This window comes from Palaemon carinicauda, chromosome 19 (assembly GCF_036898095.1).
Source record: "Palaemon carinicauda isolate YSFRI2023 chromosome 19, ASM3689809v2, whole genome shotgun sequence".
Lineage (NCBI taxonomy): Eukaryota > Metazoa > Arthropoda > Malacostraca > Decapoda > Palaemonidae > Palaemon > Palaemon carinicauda.
The window spans coordinates 112,880,752-112,893,403 of NC_090743.1; the positions used below are offsets into that span (position 1 = coordinate 112,880,752).

The window sequence follows — 12,652 nt, forward strand, 5'->3', positions numbered from 1 at the left end:
TATTGAGAGGTAAATGGCAGGACAGGATTCGAAATGAAACTATAAGAGAGATTACTCAGGTGTCATATGTAGATGAGATCATGGTGAAGGGTAGATGAAGATGGTTTGGGAATGCTCTTCGCACTCCCCAATAGAAATTAGTTCACCAAACTTCAGTTGGGCTCCACAAGGTACTAGAAGACTTGAAAGATCCAGGCCTATCGGCTGAGGACTATGAAGCGTGAAGCAGAGGGTGAATGGAGAAGTATTAAATTAAAAGCCCAATGTACTGACGACTGGCGAAATCTAACCGAGGCCCTTTGCTTCTTACGGGAGAAAACGGGAACAAGATAAGGGAATTTGTGATTCCAGCATAATGCACTTAATGCAGAGGGAGGAGGAATGAGATTCTCAACTTGGCTAAAAGTTTAACAGTACTTATATGCTTTTATGTTAATATACATAAACACGCACACATACATCTATATATACATACACACACACACACACACACACATATATATATATATATATATATATATATATATATATATATATATATATATATATATATATATACACATGTGTGTGTCTACTCTTGAATTATTGTTTTTCTTCCATTATTTGTATGGTATTCTGTAAAGCAAAGTCTTGCGATAGAAAATACCATCAATAACCAATTCATGATACAATACTTTTATCTTATATTCAAAGAATATGTCTGAGTTATCAAGTAATCTTTTACCCTTACTCCTGCACACAAACATACGCTAGAAAAGTCAGCTTTGGTTTTCTCTTTGAAATGTTGCTTGAAACTCAAGTTGTGGCGAAGGAAGGAATGAAGCCGTAGATGCGTCCGGTTGTGTCTTCGGACTTACCTGCGGCCAGTGTGAGCCGCATCTTGATGTGCGGTTTGATGAGGACGGCTCCGGCACAGATCCAGTAGGCAAGGGCCTTCTTCCACGTGTCGAACCACAGGACTCTCGACCAACAGTGCAGCAGGCCGCTGTTCTCGCTTCTGGTCGGGGGAAGACAAAGAGAAAGAACAAAATTAGAATTTGCTTGGAAAAGTTAAATCGATATTCAATTTGCTGTTTTTTTTCTCTCTCTCTTTTTTACAATATAATATTACTCCTATACTTCTTGGTTCAGATTTTATGAAAGGTTTGTTCGGAAATGAAAAAAAAAATAGAGGTAATCAGAAGGAAGTTTTAGAAAAATGCTTTTGTTTTATGAGCGGAGAATACAAAAATTAATGTTTGTATGACCTAAATTCTCTTCATGTTTTAATGCTAACGAGTTTGTGTCGTAGTTAAAAGAGCTGCAAATTGTTTGCGCTGTCAAAAAGATATCTTTGTTGAAAAAGATCAGCAGCAGTGATGACATTTTTCATTAATTCAGTATGAATATTTAAGAACAGGTTTCATAACTTTCCCCATTGTTTTCACATTTATTTATTCCCCTTTAAGCTGGGTCTTTCCATAGAAACCTTCTCTACCTCAAAGAGCTAAAAGGGGATGCCCCTCCGGGCGAATCCTTAATTAAGTTGTATGTCTGAGATTCAATGTTGCGTTGGATTGAGTCTCTTACCTTCAAGAAAGGTTTATGGAGAGAGAGAGAGAGAGAGAGAGAGAGAGAGAGAGAGAGAGAGAGAGAGAGAGTTTAATCAGTATTATTCTGGATGCATTGACAATCATCATCATCATCATTATCTCTTACGCCTCTTGAAGCAAAGGGCCTCGGTTAAATTTCGCCAATCGTCTCTATCTTGAACTTTTAAACCATTACTTCTCCATTCATCATCATCTACTTCATGCTTCATAGTCCTCAGCCGTGTAGGCCTGGGTCTTCCAACTCTTCTAGTGCCTTATGGAGCCCGGTAGAAAGTTTGGTGAATTAATCTTTCTTGGGGAGTGCGAAGAGCGTGCCCAAACCATCTCCATCTACCCTTCACCATGATCTCATCCACATATGGCACTCGAATGATCTCTCTAATAGTTTCATTTCTAATCCTGTCTTGCCATTTAACTCACAATACCCGTGTTCTCAAATCTACTAAATCTATTGGAGATTGTTTCATTGTCATACCAAAGACTCGTGTCCATACATTAACACCGATCTCACTAAACTGATATATAGCTTGATTATTATTATTATTATTATTATTATTATTATTATTATTATTGTTATTATTATTACTTGTATTGTTGTTGTTGTTCTTCTTCTTCTTCTTCTTCTTCTTCTTTCTTCTTCTTCTTTCTTCTTTCTTCTTTTTTCTTTCTTCTTTCTTCTTTCTTCTTTCTTCTTTCTTCTTTCTTCTTTCTTCTTCTTCTTCTTCTTATTATTACCTGCCAAGCTACAACCCTAGTTAGAAAAGCACTATGCTACAAGCCCAATGGCTCCAACAGGGAAAACAGCCCAGTGAGGAAAGGAAATAAGGAAACTACAAAAAAACTAGAGGGAGAGAAATAAGATGGAATAGTGTGCTCGAGTGTACCATCAAGCAAAAGAACTTTATCCAAGATAGTTAAAGACCATGGAATAGAGGCTATGGCTCTATCCAAGATCAGAGAACAATGGTTTGATTTTGGATTTGCTTACCATAGCTAAAGAGTCTCTTCTTTCTACCCTTCCCAAAAGGAAAATTGCTACTAAACAATTACATTGCAGTAGTTAAGCCCTTGAGCGAGGAAGGATTGTTAGGTAATCTCAGTGTTGTCATGCGTTTGAGGACAGAAGAGAATACGTAAAGTATTGGCCAGACTATTCGATGCATGTGTATGCAAAAGGAAAATGAGCCGTAATCAAAGAGAAGTATACAATGTAATACTGTCTGGCCAGTCAGAGGATCCAATAACTCTCTAGCGGTAGTATCTCAACGATTTGAATTCCAAATTTTACTTGACGTTGCCATTGTCTGATTTGTCATTTTCAGTCTTTGATAACACATTCAATCTTTCCCAACGGAAGTCTTAAATTTCAGTTATGAACCAAGAGTTAATTTCCTATTTTTACCGACTTTAATCATATTTCGGATGATATTCCTCCCTAATATCAGAGGTCTCTCTCTCTCTCTCTCTCTCTCTCTCTCTCTCTCTCTCTCTCTCTCTCTCTCTCTCTCTCTCTTATAATTTTTTTATGTTACACAATCCCACTAAGTGGAGATGAAAATTCTGAAATTCTTTCAGCGTCAGAACGCAGCCTAACATACGACGAATATTCCAGGTAGAAGTGATTGAGGGTTTTCCCAACCTTTGCAACGGCGCCTCTAAAAAATTGGAGTCCATATTTCGTGTGTTTTATGGCGTCTGCTTCCACTGTTCACCTGTGCACTTTTTTTTTTTGGTTATATGCGAGTGTGTATATAAATACATACACTTGTGTGTGTGATATATATATATATATATATATATATATATATATATATATATATATATATATATGTACTGTCTTGGGTTACAGTTCTCTTGCTTGAGGGTACACTCGAGCACACTATTCTATATTACTTTTTTTTTTCATTTTAAATGTTGTGTTGGGAGGCTTAATAGAAGGGCCATGGATGCCTGGTGGTTTATCAAGAGGTTGTCTTATCCTTATCTGATTCTATTTCTTCTCAAAACCATCCTTACTGTCCTCCCTTCAGTCGCAGTGGCTATCCTGGAGGGTATTTAGCCTTGCATGGTGTATCGGCTCCTCAATGTTGACTAGTTTTTCCCACTATTTTTTCTACAGTCTATTGGTTTGATCAATCACTTTATTTATATTTCCTTAAAACACATTATTTTTGTTATAATTCTTGTTAATTTAGTTGTTAAGTATGATGTATCTATTTCATTACCATCGATTCGTATGCTGTCTGGAGACATTGAACGAAATCCTGGACCAGTACGTCCTAGATTTCATCAATGTCGTCTACTGTATTGCATTATTCGTGGTCTTAATGCAAATATTCAAGACCTTACAGTTGCATCCGGACCGTATGATGTTCTTTTGTGCTCAAAAACTTTGATTTCTAATATGAGGCCCTCAGCTGAACTCCTTGTAGCTGGTTTTAAGAAGCCAATAATGTTGAAACGTGATGCCATCCCTAGGGCCAGGGAAGTGTCGGTGTATATTAGGACTTAGTACCCTGCTTCTCATAAGTCCTGCTATGAATGTGGATGTCATGAGATTCAGGTAATAAAAGGTTGTGGTAAGCATAACAACTTTTATTTGTGTTCAATCTACCGGAATCCTAACATGGATGATTCTATCTTCGATTGTCTTCTTACCAATTTCTTGCATAACCTTCTGTTTGCTTTAGCGTTAGGATCGCTTGATCTAAGATATTCCGGCTTTATCGATCCTTTAATGGATTGGAGGCTTTTGTTTATCTTCAGCATAGAATGATTTGTGGGTTGTGGAACGTTTATATTTGAACCCCCCCCCCCCCCCCTCTCTCTCTCTCTCTCTCTCTCTCTCTCTCTCTCTCTCTCTCTCTCTCTGGAGAATGTTTGAATAATGTAAGGTGTGTTAGATACTTTTCTAAAAGTTAGTAATTTTGTTACTCAGAACTTTTGTATTTGAAAGTATTTTTATTTTGAGTTCCCGAGAACTCGAGACGAGATACAGTAAAGTCTTTTAAGTAAGTCTTTGTCGTCAAACTTTAAACTTTAAGACATTTTACCTTTTTTCAAAATTAAATTTGTTTTGGCATAACATTTTATGACTTTACTTCTCATTGGCATCATCTTTGGAAATTATTTGGAATCATATGAAGATTATTTGTATGAATTGCTTGTTGATGCTTCCAATGCCTTTGGTAATATGAAATTGCCCTTTGTCCCATTTCATTGACTTTTAAATATGTTGATGGAACATCCGCTGGTGATTAGAGGTTGTGTTCGTTCATAGTTTTCATCAACTATCCATAAATTTAATATATATATATATATATACATACATACATACATACATAATTTTCCTGTCACGCTGAGCGGTAACCACTCGAAAACGACAATCTCACACAAATTGCCCAAAACTTTCCTTTGGTAGTTAGGAAAGGAAGAGGATGTGGGATTGGTTGAATCTGTCTTTGTATTCATATCTATCTAAAATATTTGTATACGTATGTCTAATCCTTTGAAGATGTATTAGAAATCTTAGAAGCTTTAATACTCTCGAAAGTTATAAGTAATAAACAACGCATTATTATTTCCAATTGTCTAATATTTTGACAATATTGTCATGGGTCGGTTACTCGGTAACCCAATGTATTTGAATTACATGTCATTACTCTACCAAACTTCGATCTTGATAATTGATAATCATTATTGGAGGATTCATCTGTTAAGTTGCCAAGATTAATGGTTCTCCGAGTCAAAGAATAGGTTTGTAATGACGATGATAGATATGATCATAATGATAATAGTGGTAATAAGGATAAAGGAGTATTAGGAATCAACAAGCAATTACGTTTGCAATATCAATAAATGTCTTTTGTCACACCGATGTCGATTCCAGGAGTCACGGATGGTATTGCCATCAATAGTTCTTAATTTTCAATGCATGTTTGTCGGGGATGGTCCTAATTACTTATTATTATTATTATTATTATTATTATTATTATTATTATTATTATTTACCACAAACAGCCATCAACGACAGTAACTTAGAAAGCCCTTCACAATGTACAGGAGACCAACAAACTGTGATGAAACAACGGACCTATTTCGGTCGAGGTTAATTATTGGTTTAGTCTCTCTTATTTGTTGTCTAATCCCGGCAACGAGTGTGGCTGTCGAAAGCACCGGAAGCAGCAGGAAATGGCCCCAATAATTACTTTCAACATCAAATTTTTGTAATTAACATCAAATGTTGTAATTAACATCAAATGTTGTAATTAACATCAAATGCATCGCTTTAATGACGATGGGTCGGTTCAGGAACGATTTTGCTAGCAAATTTAAATTCTCTCTCTCTCTCTCTCTCTCTCTCCCCCTCTCTCTCTCTCTCTCTCTCTCTCTCTCTCTCTCTCTCTCTCTAAAATGGAGTTTCTGTGCGAAGGTATACGAGGCAGCTGTTTAGGAATATCTGCTACTGTAGGGTTTCGCCTATTTTTTTCCCATCGATAATCATCACTGTTAAACATGAGCCTTCTGATTGGCATGTCTACTTTGAATAGTTCATTTAAGTCTTGCCCATTAGTTCATGTAAGGGCTCAATACCACATACCATTCTATAGGTTTTATTAGTTTTGTGACCTAATTGTGGAATGATCTTGATAAACGCCAACGCATGATGCAAATGGTTTCTTGTTAAGCAAGTAGGCGGAATTCTCATGTCCTCGTTTGTCTCTTGTATTATTTGTTTTATGTTTGGTTATATCCTTTCTTCCGTTATTTACTACTTACCCTATGTTCTGTCATCCTGCTTTTCCAGTAGGGTTAATTAAAGCTTGGCTTGTAATAAAAATGGTCCTGATAATTGAGAAGAAAAAAACTTAATCTAGATAAATAATGACGTTAAATAGGTCAGCGTAAATGAAAGGATCAACCAGAGAATTTGAGGTTGTTCAGTCATGTGGAGAGAATAGAAGTGTTTATAAGCTCGTGGTGAAGAATGCCTAAATAAGGATTGAGTGAATGGTCTGAGAGAAGTTATATAAAGTAAGGGCATTGTAATCTCTTGATACCCTAAGATAAGGGTTTTTGGCGAAGTGTGTGTAGAGGGTTCGATGCGCTGCTGGTGAGCTTTCTATTTGGATATGTAAAGCCACTAATGCTGAGAAGAATTTTCTGTTTAAGGAGATCGTACATCATTCTGCATTAAAGGATGGATTCGTCAGTTGACTTTGGTATGGTCTCTCTCTCTCTCTCTCTCTCTCTCTCTCTCTCTCTCTCTCTCCACCAATGGTTGTGCTCAAGTCAAATAGAATTTTCTTCCGGTACAAATAAAACTCGTCCATTGCTGCAAAATGAAGGAGAAAAGGGAACTTGTGTTGTTAATCTGTCTCGGGGATTTTGGAACATTATTGGTCTTCCAGTTTTATGAAGATGGTTGAGAGAGAGAGAGAGAGAGAGAGAGAGAGAGAGAGAGAGAGAGAGACCCCCTTTATAGCGGGGTGAAACAAGGAAAAATTATGTTTGAGAATTAATGAAGGAATATCTTCACTTTGCAGTAGACGGAGTTAATTGTTTAGCATCATGTTTTTATTGTTTCATTTATTTATTCCGTGTTGAATTGAATGAAAGCTTTGTATTGAATCTTTTAATCGATACACATTAAAAATTAATAACATAATTATATGCTAATGTTAGTGACCTCTAAATTTAGTTGTGCATTTTTAAAGACATAAAGATTGGATTGGTTTCCGTTCATACTTATATACAAGTAGAAAACTGCACTAGCAACTTGTTCTTTATACTGTGAAGTCATATACTTAGTGTAAGCTACACAAAATTATTATGAATTTTTATATTTAGAAAGATATATGAGAGCACAAAAAGAAAGAATTTAGATTAAAGGAAAGTTTTCCTAGAAGCTGAGCAGCAAAAAGAAAAACATCACCCCTTATTCCTAGTTAATTATAATCACTTGATCCAGCTCCATAAACTTCCCCAAAGCCTTCAGGTAATGAAGCTGCATCTGGTGCAGCCTTGCTTCCCTCTGTGAAAGCCAAGAAGAAGAAGAAGAAGAAGAAGAAGAGGAGGAGTTGGAAATAATAAACAAAGAATCTCATGTTGATTAATATGGGTTAAGGCATCGAGAGGAGGAGCATCCAGGAGAAGATACTGGGGGTAGTTGGGTAGTTGGGTGGATGGGGGGAGGTGGTTCTTTAATAGGGGGAGGCAAGATATTATTTCCCAAGGCTTTAATCTTTGCCCTCGTTTCTTTTCTTTCCTCAGAGGGGAAGGATGGGTAGTGTGTGTAAGGGTTTTTGGCTGGGAATTATTTTAGTTTTCAAATGGAGAGGAACTTTGGTGTATGGGAGAGTTTGAGATCTTAACAACCTTTGTTCTTTTCTACCTTTTTCACGATTTCTTCCTCCCTAGATGGGTGGAAAGGGTTCGTGGTGTGGGAAAGGGTTAACAAAGAAATTGGGTTTATAAAGTTAGAATAGAAAAGAAAGTTTAAGGGCGACAGTCTCATATAGTATTGTCTTGGTCTTTGCTACTGAATTGTTTGTTTTTCCTCAAAACCTTTTGCTCCCCTAAGAGGAAGGAGGGAAGAAAGAAGGCTTGGCGTGGGGAAGAATTTGAGACTGAGGATTGATGGGAATTAAGGGCCAAAGATGTTCTTGGATGCAGAATAAGGAAGGAGGATTAAGTACCTCTAAAGGAAGAGAGAGAGAGAGAGAGAGAGAGAGAGAGAGAGAGAGAGAGAGAACACAAAACGAGGAGATGGTGCTGGTGGTAAGATAATGTCCAATGGGAAATGAACGGTAATGTTGTTAATGTATTGAAAGATGGGAATTTAATGGAAGACATGCAATAATTATTGAATAGAAAAAAGTTGATGAAAGGGACCGAAAAGACATACATTTGAATTGAAATTAACTTTGAAGCAGTTATGATTATTTTGAGAAAGATATATTGAAAATGGCGTATGTAGTACTCTGCGAAGCATACAGTATGTAATCCATTGACATATTAATTATAGGATAGGTCTCTCTCTCTCTCTCTCTCTCTCTCTCTCTCTCTCTCTCTCTGGCATTGTGTATACTCATCATTATGTGATGATGATCCTTTGGGTACAGTGAGGATGTTGAAGAGTTCTTGATTTAATTGGATGAAACTGATGAAAAGTTTACAAATGTAAAACTTTGATGACTCAGCAAAGAATTTCTAAGGGTCCGTATGGTACTTGTATTATCCGGCATAGAAGGGTTTTGTCATTAATATTTTAGCTGTTATATTGAGAGAGAGAGAGAGAGAGAGAGAGAGAGGAGAGGAGAGAGAGAGAGAGAGTGAGAGAGAGAGAGAGAGATGTGATTCATAGTATTGGGAAAAACAATACAATGTTAATGTTTTATTTTAACCTATTTTGAAGAGTTACAAATATATTATATGGTATTGTAAAATATTGAAAACATGTCTGATTATATATTTTTTCAGCTACTTTAAAGTCTGTGAAATATAAGTAATGTCATGGAATGAAATAAAACTTTTAAGTTATGGTAAAAAAAAATTTCCATTACTACTATATTGAAACAGGAAAATGAGGGCTTGGATCTTGGATCGCAAAGAAAACCATCGCAGCCTTTAGAACAAGGTAAAGTTTAGAGGTGAAAACCTGTTAAGCGGAGTCGGAAGTGGCAAGTGGAGTTTCTTGCTAAGTCGGCGTTGCCTTTATTTTATATTCATTCCTTTTCTCCTTACAATTAGTCAGGTGGGCATCTGTTATCGGATCTCGATAGGGTAGGATTAAGGAAGGGAAGCCCTACAACTTACTGGATGAATTTAATGAGTAGAGCAAGATTAGGTACCATAACAAACAAAGGTGATTGTTCTAGCTTCAGGGGCTCGATGTGTACCACATATGCAAAGTGGTTGTATTTACTGGAGAGTTCCACCCCAGATAGCGGAGCAATCGCGTACTGGCTGTACAGCTGCGGATGCCAGTACGCGGTTGTACGTTGGCCGATTCGTAAAGGAATTAAAAAAAAGAAAAAAAAAAGGAATATACAAAAAATCTGGCAGGATCATAGTGGTTTCACTTCAGAACAGTACGTAGGGTGGCGGAGAGTTGGCGTACCAGTGACGCACTGAATACGTGCTGGGGCCATGTAAGGGTTCGTATGAAAGAAGGAAGTTGATCGTTGAGATAAATTAAATCAACTGAGTACAACATCTAATGAGTTCGGAGTGGTTACTCAATGATCTCGTACATAAGTACCTACAATTTGTGACTACGCACAATTTTGGACTGATTACATACCAGACTGTGGGAGCTAGTCCGCAACCATAAAATAAACATGTTTAATTTTTTTAAATCGACTTTGGACAGCTCGTAAAGGCCCGTACTACCACGAACAACATCGAACTGAATACTTAGCATCTTGGACTTCGTTTCAGATGGCCGCAGACAGCCAAAACTTCCCGTCCGAGCCTATATAAGGTTGTACGAAATCCGGTTTGAAACCCAGTTACCAGGACTTAAAGCCACATACAACATTGGACTGAATACATACCATTTCGGACTGCAGTTCAGATGGCTGCAGACAGCTAAAACTTCACGTCCAAGCCTGTACAAGGTTGTACGAAATCCGGTGTGAAACCCAGTTACCAGGACTTAAAGCCACATACAACATCGGACTAAATATGTACCATTTCGAACTCCAGTTTGGATGGCTGCAGACAGCTAAAACTTCACGTCCAAGCCTGTACAAGGTTGTACGAAATCCGGTGTGAAACCCAGTTACCAGGACTTAAAGCCACATACAACATCGGACTAAATATGTACCATTTCGAACTCCAGTTTGGATGGCTGCAGACAGCTAAAACTTCACGTCCAAGCCTGTACAAGGTTGTACGAAATAGGGTGTAAAATCCAAGTTACCAGGATTTAAAGCCACATACAACATCGGACTGAACATTGACTATATGAGACTCCAGTTTTGGATGGCTGTAGACAGCCAAATTTTCCCGTATGAGCATGTACAAGGTTGTACGAAATCCCGTGTGAAACCCCAGTTGCCAGGACTAAAAGCCACGTACAACATCGAAGTGAATACATACCATTTCGGACTCCAGTTCGGATGGCTGAGGGCAGCCAACTTTCCCCAGGCGAGCCTGTACGAGTATGTACGAAATCTGATGTGAAACCCGTTACCATTTCTTAAAGCCATGTAAACCATCGGACCGAATACGTACCATTTCGGGCTCCAGTTCGGATTGCTGAGGGCAGCCAAAATTCCCCCAGGTGAGCCTGTACGAGTATGTATGAAATCCGATGTGAAACCCCAGTTACCATTACTGAAAGCCATTTAATACATCGGACCGAATATATACTACCATTTCGGACTCCAGTTTGGATGGCTGCAAACAGCCAAAACTTCCCATCCGTGCCTATACGAGGTTTCTTGAAAGCCGGATTGAAAGGGGTATGAGTATTTTACTACATGGGTAGTAAGTGGTATAACCTTCATGTATTCTATGTTGCACAAATGGTTTAGCAAACTTTATATAGCAATTCCCAATATGGCGGAGCCTTTGAATAATTATTTTTATGGTTATTTATATCCTGATTAGTGCATATGCTCCCTGAATGTCATAGAGTTTGGCATTTTGTCAAAGCAAAGGTGAAAGGCCAGTGTGTGTAAGAATGGTAAGAAAGGATTTTGTCTGGAGTTGCTGGACGTTGTAGAGTTAGGGAATGGGTGTTGCTTGTAGCGTCCAAAAGACTTAAGTGATGGGGAAAGAGTTCAATTTGAGTTTGTTTGCTAGTAAGGTTAAGTGTGTCAGGAAAAAGAGCCGGAATAATGATTATATATAAGCCAGGAAGGGAACAAAATGTATGCCAAAGAAAGTGTTTATTGGATAGTCAATCTGTGCCTGGCTAGGTTTCTGTGTTGAGTGATTTAAATGCCGAGGTAGGAACCTGAGAAAGACAGTTTTGTTGGTAGGTATGACACGCTATTTCCTTTAGAACGAAGCAGAATATATTTTGTTTAAGATGAAAATGAATTTGAATAAGAGATTGGGAGTTGGTTGTTGAAAAGGACAATGGCTTTGGATTCGATCTTGTCGAGTAAATGATCATCAGGATATAAGAAGTATAACAACCATCGACTGATAACGCTAAAATCAAGTCTTATTAACTTTGTGAAATTGAAACTTTTTTTTTTTTTTTTGCAGTAATGGTTTTAACCTGTTTTTATCTAAGAATTAGTTTCAATATTACAAATTATGAAAGATATTTGGAAACGATAACTAGGACGAAGCTGGGAGGTTGACACAAATGCTTGCATTAATAAGGCTATGTTATTGGAAAAGATAACAGCAGCAATACATTAATGTTGATGAAAGTATAATATTAATAAAACTGGAGTGGTAATGGAGAAGGATAAATTGGCACAGACTGAATTTAGATGACATCCAATTGACTGGAGTGTGAAAGAGCATATCGAGAGGAATTTGAATAAGATGGAAAATTTATGTAAATAAGTAATGTTTTTAGGTGTCAATTCCAACAACCAGTCATTAATTTTCTTGATTTAAATTTTTTTTCACTTGTTTGAAACCTGGTCATTCTGTTTCTATTTATTTTTAAGCTTAACATGGGTTATAGTAATGATGCTATCAATAATGATAATTGTAATAACGATTATAGTAATAAGGATCTCTTGCGACACGATCTGAATGATATACTTAGATAACATAAGACTTTGTAACATCCCGCCACAGGACATCAGCGCTAGTCTCTCTCTCTCTCTCTCTCTCTCTCTTCTCTCTCGAACTAGCAATAGTGTGTTTGAGACAAATAGAACTCTTTTTGGGACCAAATAAAACTCGACCATTTCCGCCACGAAATGAGAGACGGGAACTCGTGTTGTTGTTCTTGTTGTTGTTGTTGTTTTGTCTTGCCGATGTTATAACATTATTGATCTTGGATCTTTATGAAGACTGGATGTGTTTGTAGGTATGCTATGTATTGAGAGAGAGAGAGAGAGAGAGAGAGAGAGAGAGAGAGA

At 37.4% G+C, this 12,652-nt stretch overlaps 1 protein-coding gene across 1 annotated transcript in view; it reads right to left on the reverse strand.

Moving 5' to 3' along the window:
• The window catches only part of LOC137659235 (uncharacterized), a 31,059-nt gene that overhangs the window by 16,491 nt on the left and 1,916 nt on the right, over positions 1–12,652 (reverse strand). The window contains exon 2 of the mRNA XM_068394269.1: positions 858–997. Within this exon, the coding sequence (XP_068250370.1) occupies positions 858–997 (140 nt within the window). The remainder of the gene's footprint in view (positions 1–857; positions 998–12,652) is intronic.